The sequence below is a fragment of the Agelaius phoeniceus genome, chromosome 3 (genome assembly GCF_051311805.1).
Source record: "Agelaius phoeniceus isolate bAgePho1 chromosome 3, bAgePho1.hap1, whole genome shotgun sequence".
NCBI classification, from domain to species: domain Eukaryota; kingdom Metazoa; phylum Chordata; class Aves; order Passeriformes; family Icteridae; genus Agelaius; species Agelaius phoeniceus.
This window is the reverse complement of record NC_135267.1, coordinates 54,775,178-54,790,995: the sequence shown is the minus strand read 5'-3', so window position 1 is coordinate 54,790,995 and position 15,818 is coordinate 54,775,178. Positions and strand designations below refer to the sequence as shown.

General features: G+C 37.9%; 1 protein-coding gene across 13 annotated transcripts in view; it reads left to right on the top strand.

Annotated features, from left to right (window-relative positions):
• The window catches only part of PTPRK (protein tyrosine phosphatase receptor type K), a 381,627-nt gene that overhangs the window by 216,462 nt on the left and 149,347 nt on the right, over positions 1 to 15,818 (top strand). For all 13 annotated transcript variants that reach the window (XM_077175285.1, XM_077175283.1, XM_077175281.1 and 10 more), the window contains exon 7: positions 4,901 to 5,194. In XM_077175285.1, coding sequence (XP_077031400.1) covers positions 4,901 to 5,194 — 294 coding nt within the window. The remainder of the gene's footprint in view (positions 1 to 4,900; positions 5,195 to 15,818) is intronic.

Below are 15,818 nucleotides of genomic sequence, written 5' to 3'. Positions count from 1 at the left end.
GAATTATGACAAATATTAAAGGAACTTTGCATTTTGGTTGACCTACTTTCTTGATAGCTTATGGTGTAATTAAAAAAAAAGTTTTAGTTTCTGGGGAGTGAGGCTGATGTTGGTCTTCCTATAATGAATGAATGCATTGTTATACTTGTAAAAATTAAACTTTTTGTGATTATCCTTGCTGTGTGTGTTGGGTTAAGCAGTTAATGCTCATCAGCCTACCACAGAATCACAGAATTTCTAGGTTGGAAGAGACCTTCAAGATCATCGAGTCCAACCCATGTTCTAACACCTCAACTAGATCATGGCACCAAGTGCCACATCCAGTGTTTTTTTTAAACACATCAAGTGATGGTGACTCCACCACCTCCCTGGGTAGATGATTCCAGTATTTGACCACTCTTTCTGTGAAAAACTTCCTCCTTAATTCTAGCCTGTATCTCCCTTGGCACAGTTTGAGACTGTGTCCTCTTGTTCTGTCTGTTGTTGCCCGGAGAAAGAGACCGACCCCCAGCTCACCACAGTCACCCTTCAGGAAGTTGAAGAGAGTGATAAGGTCAGCTCTGAGTCTCCTTTTCTCCAGGCTGAACAACCCCAGCTCCCTTAGTCGTTCTTCATGTGGCTTGTGTTCCAAACCACTCACCAGCCTCGTGTATGGCTTGGTGTGAGACATCACAGAGCAAGCTGAACATACTGACAACAGGGGGAAGGAACAGTGTGTGCATGAGTGGAGGGGACTTGCAAGCTATCACTGCCCAGCATCAATGTGTGCAGGTCCTGTACAAGGCACGAGTGGGATGAGAGTGGACAAAGGCACGCACCTGCTCTGAGTATTTAGGCTGTGGGCTGACCAGCCCTCTCCTCCCCCCTCTCCAAACCCTTCTGCTGTCTAGCAAGAGTCTCTTGCGGGTGGTACACGTTATGCTCAGCAAAACATGACTCTTGTAAATACAATTTGAAAATAAGATTTTATCAGGCATGCATCCAGTATCAGCTTTTCCTCCAAAATGGAACAATATATAGGATTCTGGTTTATTTTTATTTTTTGCTTTGAACTGATCATTAACAGTATACAATTGCCAGCAAGATACAAATGAAACTACCTTCCTTTGTTTTTAACTTGGGAAGTGTTTAATCTTGGAAGGCAATGTAGTATAGTGTGCATATGTGGCTTGAGAATATTGGAAATTTTAGTTACTATACAAATAGCCCTAATGACCTTTTCTGATTGCTTTTTCTGCCTGTGAATGCGTAATTATTTGCATACAATGTTTCATATTAAAAATATGACACAACAACTTAACTGCAGGAAGACTGGTAGAGGAGGTTGAAGTTGCATGCTTATTCTAGTCATTGTTGCCTAAATATCACACTACATTTAATATACAATGTCATGTACATACTGATGTGAGCATAATGTACTGGTAGTAGCTCAGCAGAATGAGAACTTAGTAGTGATGAAATGTCAGTCTTAATTTTTTTATTACCTTAGCTGTGGGCATTTTATGTCAAAACCAGAGCTGACCAAATAGTGCAACATGCTATGCATGAAAACACTTTCATTTATTTAATATCTTGCAGATGTACAAGTGGTCTTTTAATATAGTCTTTCTGTGATGTTAGTGGCCGTGAAAACTAGGATTTAATCAGATTTAACACCTTTATACACTGGCTAAAAATATAGTCAGAAAATGAGTGGATAATTAAACTGGTTACATTGGATAAGGAATCTTAAATTTTGTGCTTAGCAAAGGAAGAAATTAAACTCACCATTGCAGGGTCTTTGATCAAACTTTTTAGCGTATCTTAAATACCTATTAAAACTATGATTCTACTGATAAGTTAAACCATGTATGGATTGAAATATTTTTCCATAAGTTATGGTTTAGAACCTTATGGCTTTTCACAGAGAGTTCATGGCTGAGGAAAGGGGAACTGAGCTCAAGGAAAATTGATTGCTGGGAATATCTGTGTGCCTTAGCCATATCTCCTCACAGTAATTGAGGAAGGTCTGCTCTTTTTGGCAGAAATAAAGGGCACAGCTCTCTGGTTGGGTTGGAATGGTCAAGGCAAGGGGAGTGTGGAGGGACATCACCATGCTGCCTCACCTGGCTTTGGGTCTGAGCGACTGGAAGCCACAAAATGCATCTGAGATTGGGCCACCTGCATTGGAGCACACTGACAGGGCCAGGCAGGAGGAAAGCTGCTGTGGTGGGTACCTGGTGAGGCTCAGCTTCCTGCAATTCTGCCTCTAATCCAGGCTCTGAACATCTAAGCCATCACCTGGCTGGGCAGAAGCTGAGTTTTTATGTTGTTTTAAGCCAGAAAAAACTTCTGAGAGGGTGATTTTCTTTAGGGTACTTTTTCATGCATCTCCTTTTATTTTCCATGCCTCATGTAAGAGGTTTTTCATTTTTGGCAGGCTGTCTTCTCAGGGCACTCTGAAACTGGATTATTTACTACAGGTGGACCCAGATTGCTAGGGTAAAAAAAGTCAGCAACGTATACTTCCTTGAAGGATTTAAATTATGTTTTAAAACTCACTGAAAGAAAAGTATTGTTGATATGTGTGGTATTTTATATGAGAATGGCAACCAAAACATTAATAATGGCTTTGTTCTATCTTTTTTAGCTATCAATGGCAATTTTTAAACTGTAAAAGTTTCAGGCTGCTTTATATACAAAAGGAAATTGTGATTTCAAATTATAATTGGAGATGTGGTTATAGAATAATGAATGGGAATAATTAATAGAAAGCTAATTGGGTAACATCAGAAAAGTTTATCCTGGTATATTGGGATTGCATGCTTCAGTTGATACTTAGTGTACTTTTGGGATTTCTGCTCGCACCTCACCTCTGGTTCTGATAGTATATTATATTATGAAGAATATTAATAATGCTGCAGAACAATTACTTGTTCATTTGCTAACTGATTAAAATTCATGCATAATTTATTGGAACTGGGAGAGACTTTATAAATAAGTCTCCTTGGCCTCAAGAGCTTAAAAACAAAATGCGTATGCTAATATAAGAATGTGCTTTACTTCTTAACATAAAAACTTAATAGGCAATGCCCTCATTAATGTGAGGTTTTATTTGTGATAATCCAGCTCTTAATCAAAGTGTATACTTCTAAACATAGCCATATGTTTTAGAAGTTTATAACTTGGAGTTGGTAGTGCATCGTGCTCATCAATGATGATGTTTTCTGCTGTAATATACACTGACCTTAGAATATATTAGTTGGACATTTAATATGTTAGCTCCACAGCAAATAAACTGCCCTCATTATGGCCAGTTGCATTTCTGAGCTTTGATGCAGGTAGGAATCTAAATTAATTCATAAGCACATACATTTCCAAAGAAGGGTAAAAGGTTAATAATTAATTGAGGTACTTTTTATAGTTTTATATATCCTAAAGCAGAAATGGAAACACCTTGGAGCACTCACCTTTCACTCAGGGAGGAAAAAATCAGGTCCCATTACAGCCACTATGGCATGGCTACAGACTCCCTGGTCTCCAAACTGAGTGGTTTGAGAAGCAGCTAATTTAGAAAAAGGTCCTCAAGATATGTGCCAAAATCTGGGAAACTTGGTTGTTTATAGAGCTGGTAAATATAGTGCTTGGAGCAAGCTGTGATACCTGGAAAGGAAGCAGGCAGAACCAGGGGCTGAACTTCATCATGCAGGGAGGATGGGATGTCAAAGGAGGTCCACCACGCCCCACCATGCGTTCTGTCACTGACACTGGTGGCATCATCCCTGGGAGGCAGAATATGTGCAATGCATTTTTGTCTTAACTTCTGTTGTGTAGAATGTAAGGGTCCCCTGCTAGGGAAATCTTATGGTCTGGGGTTAAAAGTTATTTTTAATGTACTGGCCATGAGATCTCCTCTACCTGCTCAGAGTTGCTGATTTGTTAGTTCTGCATCACTGCTATGTGAAACCCCTGTGTGCACTGAATTTAGCATTGTTGCCTAATTAACTGAAACAAATTAGCTGAAATATGAGCCATCTGGAATGAAAATGAACCTTCCGTGTTTATCAGTGAATTCATTTTATTAGAAAAATACTTGTTACTTGTGATTGTTTCTTAAAATAAATCATGCTGAGGCAATCTTTCTATGTTAACATTTCTCAGGGTAGGGGGGACCACCTCTTTCTGTTTGGTCTGTCATTACCTTTTTCACTTTGCAGCGGCATTGAAATATGTAGGCAGGCAGAAGCTGATGAGAAGAGGGGATGACAAAAAGGCAACACACATCCTATTGTTCAAGTTTCAAAATCAGTAGTGACTTACTAAAGAATAGAATATTATATGTTGTTGCCATATGTCTTTATTATGTCATTCTCCTGGCAGCTTTGCTCAGTTCTGAGTATTCTGAATGCCTGTAATAAGCATCTGTATCCTTTTCCCTAACTGCATCCAGTGGGTTTCAGATTAACTGCAGTGATATTAATTTTTAAGAATATTCTGTGCAGGGGTAGTGTATCATTTCTTGCAGCTTTTTCTATAAGGAAAGTGCAAATATGGCTTCAGTCAATAAAAGAGAGTTTCAAGTTATTGCTATAGTAAATTATATAAATGAGCATAGTTTTTCTCAGGAAAAAAAAAAAATCCTAAGCAGCAGCAACATATAAATCAGACATGATTTTGTGGTCTCTAGCTGAGATTTTTAGAAGGAAAATACAGCATTGAGCAGATACCAGTAGTATGCCACTCATTTCCATCAGCTGAAATTCTCCTCAGCCCTTCTTCACTCATGTCAGTTTGAATTTCTTTCTGTGCTTTGGAATGTTTGCTGACCAAACTCTGACAACTCCCTGTGTAGAGACCCCTCCTCTTAGTGGTTTTTCCAGCTTTTGTTTTATTGCTGCCTTATTTTTTGTCTCCCCTGCAGAGCCACCTCGGCCAATAGCACCCCCGCAGCTGCTGGGCGTTGGGCCCACGTACTTGCTCATCCAACTGAATGCCAACTCCATCATTGGGGATGGCCCCATTATCCTGAAAGAAGTGGAGTACAGGATGACATCTGGGACTTGGACCGAGACCCACGCTGTCAATGCACCAACATACAAGCTGTGGCACCTGGACCCTGACACTGAATATGAGATTCGGGTCCTGCTCACCCGCCCGGGGGAAGGTGGCACGGGGCAGCCAGGACCACCACTCATCACCAGGACCAAGTGTGCTGGTGAGTGTTGCTATGGAAAAATTAACAATAAACCCAAAGCTGTTTACTTTATGGTTTAATTGATTGGCAGGCCTGTTGGCTCCAATTAACTTGTATCAGGACTTAAGGATTCCCTTCGCACCCACAGGATCCCCAAGTTTCTGGATCATTTGCTGAGTCCTCTACTTTGCCTGGTCATTGTTCTAGGTTGCTAACCCTTGGAGGGTAGATTAGGAAGAGAAAAGTTAGAAATTTAAGAAAACATTTTGCTTCTCATCACATAAGGAAAGGGACCTCTTGATTTCTGGAAAGTCCTGACCTCCTTGTTTCTTTACCTTCGTATTTTCAATTACATTTTAAGTAAACTTGCACATAAGGCAAATTGCATGGGAAAAAGGTTATGTATTAGAAATAGATTTGTGGAGGGAAAAAAAAGAAACTAGTGTACTTCTGCATCATTTGTCTTTTCCCAAGCAGTTATGTACAGCCTGACAGAATCTCCAAGAACTAAAATACAAATACTAAAATCTCTAGCTGTGACTGCTCCCCAGGGAAGTGGTCACAGCAGCAAGCTTGCCAGAGTCCAAGAAGTGTTTGTACAATGCTCTCAGGCTCATGGTGACTCTTGGGGCTCTCCTGTGCAGGACTGGGAGTAGGACCAGGTTATTATGAGACCCTTCCAACTCAGGCTATTCTATGATTCTGTAAATTGTAGAATACAATTGAAAATACAAATAGAGCGTTTTCTCCATTTTTGACTTCTGTTACCAAAATCATGTGCAGCTGAGCCCTGCAGTTTGCTTCCTGTTTCTCAGAGTTCCCCTACGTGGCCAGCACCAAGATTAAACATTGTCAACTTGTGTTATATGCTGTTCCTTCTAAAGCTACTTAAAGTTATTTTAATCTCAGCTTTCACAAGAAAAAAGATAATACCTATGTCTCATAGTTTCAGGGGAGAAAAATTATAGATCTGAATATCAGACTGTAAGGAAAATAAGCATAAATTAAATTGTGGGGTTTTCCCTTCTAGTCTCAGGACTTCTAGAGCCTGACAATATTTTAAAGTTGGCACAGTATTTGATTTAGCAAAGATTGTTGATAACCATCTATTCACAATTGCATTAAAGTAATCAGAAGGACAAGCTGTAGTCTCACATTTTCATGTGTCATCTATATATATGCATATGTGAATCAGAAATATAGGTATTTTTTTTTCACAAGTTCAAGACAGATCTCTGATGGATGAACACTCACTTTGTTTACTTAAGGAAGAGTGTCAGGGTCTGGACCAGAAGCCAGGAATTTTAGCAGACTGGGTCAGTGGGTATGAATTCCAGAAAATTTGAGAATCTTTTTTAAAGTTGCTCACAGTACTGTTAGAAGATGATACATGAAGCTGGAGTAAGACCTAGCTGAAGGCACCTTTTGGAGTTTGTGATTGTATTTATAATTTAGTCTGTCTTTTCAGTGAAGTAGAAAGATCTACGTGTCTCTCTCAGTTAAGGTGTCGGTCTTTGAGATCTAAGTAAGGTTAAAGTATCGGTTTATTGCACAGAATTGGCTTAGACATTCGTCTGAAAAAGTAGGAATTGGAAAACTGCTTCTGTTTTAAAGAGGCTGAGCCGAGACTAGCAAATTGAAATGTTCAGGTTGTTTTCATAGCACTTGAAGAAATGTAATTTAATTTACCCAGGTTGTGACAGAGTAAAGATTTTTTGTGGGAAAGGAAGAAATTATGTGACACATTTTTAGAAACCTCATAGGGGAAATCATGTTATTGTGGGTGTGTTTTTATTTTTAATTTTTTTTAACATAACACTCACATGTAAGGCTCCAAAATCTAATCTGGCTTGAGAAAAAAATTCAACTCAATTTAATTCACTATGAAATTAAGCAGATCAAAAAAATACTTGAGAAGAAAATTCTGAACTTTCTGTGACAGCGTGCATAATTTTAATAATAAAGTTTTAAGCTGTTTACCTCGCAGTGAGACTGATTCTTCCTATTTCATTCAAGTGAAGGCAAATAATTGTTACTACTAGCTAGTTTCAGCTAGAAGAAGGTGTGTCAACAAGGGTTTGTGAAGACTGAAATATTGTGCACATCATCAGGGATGAGTCAGGGACAGAACCAGATTGAATGCCTTGCTGCCTCCTCACCTGTCTGGAAAATGAGATAGACGTTCCTTTTCTGCAGTCTTCTCCCAAGGCTTCTGATAGATAACTCCAGGTCCTTGTCAATGTGATTTTTTTTTTTTTTTTTGTTGAAAATACTAATATTTTGCTTTTTAAAGGCAAATTATAAACATCAAAATTAGTCTCTTCCAAAGCAAGGATTTATAAGAAAAGGCAAAGGTAATAATGGAATATCTCACCCTGCAGTATCTGCTGCTGCCGGTATTGTACCAGTGACTGGCAGGTGATTTACTGTGCTGTATTAGATGACATCTCTGCAGCAATATCTTCTTTCTGGAGTTTCTTCAATTATTCCTAATTCTCATTTCTGACAAGCTCACTTATTTTTCAGACAGATACTCTCTTTTCTGTCAATGCTCTTTGTCAATTTTTTCTTTCCATGAGTTTTACACACACTAGTTCAAATTCTGAAATAAGTTATAATTGATTATCTGCTCAGTATCAGATGGAATGGTGGAAAATAAATGAATTTTTAACATGAAGTTTGACTGCTCTCTATACAGATTAAAAAGTGTGCATTAGTGAATGTTGATCTGATGAGATTGTAAGGATTGAAGTTTACATTCCAAGCAGCAACAGCAAACTCGCTGAAAAAATAATGAGAATAAGCTATTATTCTGCACTCTGTTTAATGCTTAAGCAAATATCAACATTGTTTTCAAATGAAGTTTAAGATACCCTTTCCCCATAATTCATTCAGTATTTATAATTTCATGCTTTTTCTTAATAACATATTATTGATCAGTTGTCCTCTGCTTTGCTGGAGATGCATTATACTCCTTAGTGATTTGAGTGATGATCATACTTACCTCATTGTCATACGTGCACTTTTATTATTAGGTATTTAGATCATTTTCTGTCTTCCTCATAGCTAAACTAGTGTCTGGTGACTCATTTACTACATGTTTCCACTAATGCTAAACAAAATTGTTCTTTAATGAAGGGATAATTCTTCCACAAGTTAAGTCCTCTGACAGCCTGTTTGTCTAGCCGGCATTTCCCAGGTAATCTTTCCTGCGCTGAAGCAAAAGCATTTTGTTAGATGTGTTGTTTTATCAGTCTGTGATTAAAGATAGTGCTGAGCAATCAAATATGTGAAACCACTGAGTGTTTTTAAATGGCTGAAGCCTGAAACATCTGAAGCAAAACACTATTTTCTTACATTACCCTCTGTAAGAGCCAGGTGTGTGCTTTGTTATTTCCTCTTTTAAGCACCACCCATAATGGTATGACCAAGGCATTGTGTTCCAGCTGCTGATGCTGAAAGGTACTGCCTCCCCCTCAGTCCTCACAGGGCACCTGAGCTTTATTTCATTCTGACTTCACCTCTTGCCTGGGGTCATTGCTCAGATTATTCACTTCTCCAGGATTCTAACACCAAAACAAAAGGCAGAGAGTAACACTTAACCAGAAGTAATCCTTAAGGCTGTTTTCTGGGGCTCTGGGGTGTGTTGTCCTTCTGAGTATCCTCTGAGTTGTTATTGCCTTTCTTCCCTTGAGGGGATGGGGGGAGAGGGGAAGGGTGTAGGAAATGTGTGATAATCTAAAATTGTCCACTTAGCCTGCTTTTTCAACTCTAAATTAGAAGTTGTTCTCTTAATGTTGGCTGCTGCTTCTGAGTAACAGCTCAAAGCTTAGTTTTATGATTAACTGATATTTTGGCAGCAAAGGAGGTCAATAGTTCAGCCTGTCCAGAGCTTAATATATGTACACAGTGGAATTGCTTGCTCCTACTTTACTGAAGTTCAGCACAAGGTGCTATTTTTCAGAAAAACATGAAGAATTGTAAAACAGTTGGAGAAAATAGTGCTGTGTGTTTTCATTTTTTGGTCTTGATAATGAAATGAGTAAGGACAGGGGAGAGGCTTTATAGCTCTAGCAGAGCCGAGAAAGGAAAAATATTTATCAATGATATTATTATTATTACTATTGCCATTACTGTTATTTCATTATTGAAAATCTTTATCCATCATAGAGACCTGCTCTATTGGTAACAGCCAGCCTCAAGGCACCGGAGCAGGCGATGCTGGTTCGGTGATGCAATTCTGGCACATGAACACCTGCAATTGGAGGCTTGGGAGCTGGGCTGCTTTCTGCTGCCTTTTCAAGTGCAGATTGTTTGTGTACAGTTTCTACATGTATTAATTTCATAAATAATATATGCAGAGTGCTAAATTCTCCTCTAGAGAGATACTGCTAAGTTAGATACTGCTAAGTTCTCCTCTAACAAGCAAAAAAAGCAAAGCACAGAAAAATATTGAAAGACAAAAGGAAGCTCAAGGGCTTTTGATCATTGTCTTGGGATTTATAACAGAGGGACCCCAGAGAGGTTGCCATTGAGAAAGTGACCCTGCACGGCCATCTGGAGAACTAAAATGTTGTTGTGGTTACATAAAAATTGTAAATTATTTTTAAAAGGAGTGGAGTGAGAGGGACATTGCAGTGTAGAATCTGGATGTGCTTATGTGGGATGTGCACAGTACTACTTCACTCTGTGTTTTTTGCCTTTTACTCTTGCAGAGCCAAGGCACAGAGCTTAAGGTGAGGACCTGGTTTTGTAGGCTTTGCAGTGTGCTGGACAAGAGAATTTAGGATATTGGAATATGAAGCAATGTGTTTATAAAATTGGGTGGAGTCAACATCATGGGAGGCTCCTGCAATATACAGCACTGAACAGATAAGCTGTGCTCTTCATTAGTGTCCCTTGCAGCAGTGCAACTGCCATTGGTTAAAACTTTAAAACTAATAAAAATACAGATAAGTGCATAATTTTCAACTTTTTTTTTTAAATGGTAACAGAGAGAAATTTTTGCCTTTACAGAAAAACGACTCTCTTTGTATTTCAAGTAGAATTTTTATTTTATTTCCCTCAAAGTAGGTATTATTATGGGCTTAGACTGTAGCTTCAAGGACAATGTGAATACATTTTGAGTAAAGATGAACAACTTGAAACTAAATTAATATGATATTTTAAAAATTATTTTACATTTGTCGTTTCAGAAGAGCCCTGATTACACCAATATTTATAAGTTGCTGTTGTTTTTACAAATGTGTTTGGCACTCGTGACTGTTTCTGGGCTTTTGGCCAGGTAGCAATTGGAACCATTTAAGATCTTGCTATCAGATTCCAAATGTACCAGTCTTGCTCCATATAGGTTTATCAACTTGGTTTGTATTTGGGGAGGTGAAGCAGGGAGATATTAAAACAATGGACAAAGTCTGGACTGAGGAACTTCATCATATTCCTGTTAAGACTGAATACTAGAATTGTAATTGAGAAGGCATGCTGCAGAAGAGCCATCTGATTTGGGCCATCATCTGGCACCAGAAACCATGCTCTGCTTATTGAGCTGCTTGCCACTGCTGAGATACCCATCCCACATAGAGAATCCTAATGATGCTTATATCCATAAGAAAGGACTGTAGTGCATCTGACTTACCTAGCAAGAGACCAGGCAGACTGCCCAGCCAAGTTCTTGTCAGATTGTGTAAATTAAGCATGGTATCATCTTTTTCAAAGGAGTGCAATGCTGATGACTCAGTTGAATTGGCAGTAAACTGCAAGTTCAGATGCTGGCTTCCCCTAAATTAGTTTTCAATTTTTTTTGTTTGCTGTATTCAGCCTTGCTTAGTATCATTTATATGGTACCTGCAGCTGCGAGTTCCCTCTGCACTAACTGGAAATTTTCTTCCCTGCGCCATTGTGAGTGCCATGTTACACAAGGCATGGGCTCCCTGAATTCTCTCCTGCTTCATTTTTGGGAAGAGTTTTGTTCATGGCTAGTTTTTTATAGTATAGTGTAATATTCAGCAGTAAATCACTCTGATGCTCTTCACTTAGAGTGAAGAGTATACTACTTAGTATAGCAGACCTGGGTAGGTGGACTTCTCTAGCATGGCCACCCACATTTCAAAGCCTCTGTTGTGTGCAGTGGCCTCTTCTGCCTTCTTTTTGAAGTCTCTAGCAGTGGGCAGAGAGGGACAAGTAACCTACAGCAAGACATGGTTGTGGTCATTGGCTCTTGACACACTGGTCGGTCAAGGGTTTGGTCCAAAGCCTTTGGCTAAAGTTACTGCCTTTCTTTTTGGTGAAGGACATGAGGTCAGGATACCCCTTCACTGTGTGGTATAGGCAGGGGGAGGAAAAGCAGCAGATACCAACAGACAGAGCTCCCCTGTCTCAAGCAATTTCTCCATCTCTTGCCTCACCTTGGTTTGTTTGGTGGCTTTTCCCAGAGCAGAGCCTGCCACGGCACTGAGACAGCCATGATTTATCCAAAGTGCATGTAACTAGTCAATAGATCACACTTCCGAGAGGAGCACTGTCTGTGGCAAGAAAATATATTGCAGTACATTAATCCACAGTGCCCATTCCAGCTGTAAAAGAATGGATGTGGGCAATAATTCATATTGCAGCACTTGAAAGTGCTGTGGGTGCACCCAGGCTAGATAACTCATAGCCTGATTAGAGCTTCTGCAAAGTTGGGGAACTGATGTTAACAGATTTTTGGTCTGTATCTGCTTCTTAAAAACATGACTGCAGGTTGAGATAGTCTTTCCCTTTTAGAAGACTGCAGCTCTTTTTTTGAACTGTGACTTCTACTTTTAATTTCAGCTGAAATATTAATTTATTTTTTTAGCATGATTGGTTAGTGTGTTTGATGCTTCAGTTTGGTTTCATAATTAAGGTCTCTCAACTGTTCAGGAATAAAATATTAATTTTATAATGTTTGAGAGTTGGTAAGTACGTAAATAGAACAAACTTTTATGAGACTGGATTTTATTGTATTTTCATTTATCAGTCTATTAAAAATTAATCAGGGGAAATTTTAATAAGTTTTTTTTAAGTTGTTCTGATCATTGCAGTACTAAAGTGTTTTGGAAGCATACTAATTTTTCAGTTATTTTGGCACTTTTGGCAGAGTAGTGTGGATTAGATTTGGAGGGCTGTGAGTAGTAGGAGTGGAAGGGTGGAAGAGGAAAGCAGTACCAGCAGCCTGTGCTGTGGCAGGGGATGTTTGATGATATTTACCAAATGCATTCAATATTTTTCCTCTCCCCCCCCAATTCAATATTTTTCCTGTCCCCCCTCTCTCCAAAGCCATTACAAAGAGATATCATGTCATTCTTTCCAAAAGCCCTGGTTCTTACAGGCATCAATTCTTTGGGTTTTCTTCTGCTAGAGAAATATTAGATTTTTATTTAATTCTTGTTTGCTTTTATATTTTTTTAAACTTTGTTTCATTTTAATAGTGAGCAGCATAATTCTTTTTACCTAATTTGAGCCTAGACTGCATGAAGCAGAACTGAGTGAATTTCACTCTTCACTTTATTTCTCAGCAAATCCTCCCGCTGGTGCTGAGAGGGAAAATGGCCTGTGTGATGCTTTTGTATGGAATGATAATGAAATAGCCTCCATTTTAACAATGAGTTGAGGAGCATATTAAGCAGCAATTGATGTCAAGTTATACCTCAGGTGATCAGTACGACCAGAAACCTAAAAATGACTTGTCAAGGCTCTTAATGTTACCTGGTTTTGTTTGCTGTTTTCAAATAAACATCTGGAACAGTCCTAGAAAGCTCCAGATCTCTTGAAAAACAAACATTAAAAATACTGAAGGCTTAGGTTCACCTAATTAAAAGCTTGTCATCTTGACTTTAATTCTGAATAGAATCATGGAACAGCCAATACTAAGCTTGATTAATGAAGAATTAAGGAAGTAATATAATTAGTGACAGTCAACAGATTTATAGAATGCTCTTGTAAGAATAACTTGATTTTTTAAAAATTAAATTACAGATTTGGTTAATAAAGCTGATATTGTTTTTCTCTAATGCATTTAATTTGATATAAGGCATTTTGATTAAGAAACCAGAATAAAATCAACTCAAATGGAGAAGAACTGGCTTATCTATCTAAAACTGGTTTTATGGATTAATTGAATAAACTCTTCTGTTTGTGCCCTATCAGGAGCAGTTCCATGTAATTTATAAAGAAAATGTAACTATGATAAAGTTGACAAATTACATAATATTATGAAACTGCTAGAAAAAAAAAGCCACTTGAAAAAAGACTTGAGTTCTAATTTACAGTGGTTTGAATTGGCTGAATCTTATCTATGTTTCAAGTACAAGATTTGCAGTGCAATAAAAAAAAAGTAGTCTTTATGTACAGAGAGGGAAAAGAGATCTGAGAGTCATGGACCATTAGGGCTGAGACTTAGGCACTGGAACTAGAAAAGGTGCTGTAGTCATTGGCTTGTAAACCACAGCAAAATTAGGTAAAAAGAATTTCTCACTCTTTCCTTAGCATTGGAGAATGTTTTAAAGCTTTTGAAGGTCTAATCTTGAAATTGCTTACCAAATTAGTTTTCTTCTGGCCCAAGTCTTTTATCCATCTCTCCAACCCCTCTCCAAATCTGTGTAGCATCCTATTCTATGGAATTAAAGGTATGGCATTGTCAAGAGTTTGTTTTCAGGAGGACTAGAAAACCAAAATAAAAAATATCTCGCTGAACGTTGAAATCTGGAAAAAAAATCTTGTTGTTTATATATATGTGATGTGACCAGAATTAATATTGAGTTTAGAGATACAGACGTGATTTAGGCAGTAATTCCTTGGGGGGATTGAAATTTGTTTTTCTTTGTTTCACATCTCCAAATCAACTGCGTAAGCCTTTTATTCCTTTGTGTACTATTATTTTTCATTTCAGGTTACCTTTGAAAACTATTTCATTTTATGCATTTTGTTTTTCAGGTCATTAATTGCTAAAAGCTATTTCATTACCCTTGGAAAAGACAACATGCTAAATTATCATTCAGATAATTAAACATTTTGGATACTCTTACAGTACCATAAGTACATATTTTGCAGTTTATTACCTTTATTTTAGAGAAATTGTGCTCAATGATAGGGACTGGAGAAAATATATTTAATGATGTACCTTCTTTTGTCTGCAAAATGAACTCTAACAATTAGGCTGAAGTGTCAGAGCATGAGCACCCACTGGGAATATGATGTGCTCTATTCACAGTTCACAACCTGTGGTAGCTTAGATGATTACAAATAAATAATCCAGTTGAGTTGTACTATGTTTCCTTAAAGTAATGACCTTTGAAGACAGTGCAGAACTGCAATTCAAGAAACCTGCTCACTGTTTACAGCCTTTGGCATCACCTTTCACAAATAAGTTCACTTTGGTGTCTCATTGCTATTTGGAGAGCAGGGTTGGTTATGAATGTTTCCCCAGCAATTTTTCTCAAATTAATTTACCACACATGATTTTTATTTTTTTTCTGAGCAAGCACTTTCCTTACTTTTGTTGTGCTAGCTGCAATGAGATCTTGAATTTATCTGTCAGAATGCTAAATATTTTGTGATGAGAATCTTATACAATAAAGCTCATATGTAAGGGGTGACATTTTTATTCATTCAGTGATAAGTTTTATCACTGATGTAGTGTCTATATTCAGACAAGAGCAAGAGTGTCTATATTAGTGTGACCAAGAGCTCTTTGTCTGTCCACGCAGACTTGACTTTTGGTGTTGGTTTGATATAATAAGGGGTGGATAGGGAGTGTGAGAAGAATACAACAAAAATACTATATTGAGATCAGTGGAGGTCAATTTATTCCTGAAGATGTTGTTTTGTTTTTTTCTGGCTTAGCCCTTGTCTGTTATCAGCTGAATAGCCATAATTAAGGATCATGCAAGTGAAGCATGTTCTTTTTTTCTGTGTCTGTCTGCCACATCAACACGATGATTTCTTAGGTGCCATTACCAAGTTTTCTTTTTCTGATGCTCAGCATTTCATGTTTGGTTTTTCTTGTTCCTTTTTTAACACAACCATACCTCCCCCTTCAGCCCCAGCTATTTCTTCCCTTCAGCCTTGAAACAGAATTCAAAAGTTTAAAGGAAATATGGGTGCTTCTGCCTAAACAGTGGATGAGGGAATGAATAATATGTTGTAGAAATTATTCATATGGCATAATATGCTTGTAGGTTTGCAGTTCAGATGTTGATGAATATAGTATAAGAACCTCTACAGAAAAGAAACAAGTAGAAAGTTTTTTAGATGTGGCTTATCTTGCCTAGCAGTACTTGGAAAAGGTGGGGAATGTGTATTTGAAAAACAAGTTAAGATGGCAGACATTTTTCATAGTCACTTAACTGAGGGGCATAATCAGAGCATATGCACATACTTCATACAATGAGAAAAAATACATACAACAACACGATTGAGTAGAAATCAATAAACCATGATGTTTATGCCTTTCCTTGAATTATTTAGTCCTGAATTTACTAGTTGTCATGTGCATTAAATTAAGGCAGTTCACAAATGTAGAGTTTTTTCTCCTGTGTTAATTTGATCTGATCCCACAGTGGGGAAAAAAGTGCTATCACTCTTCAATATTGCTTTCACAAATCAGCTTACTGTCTCTGCATTTAAG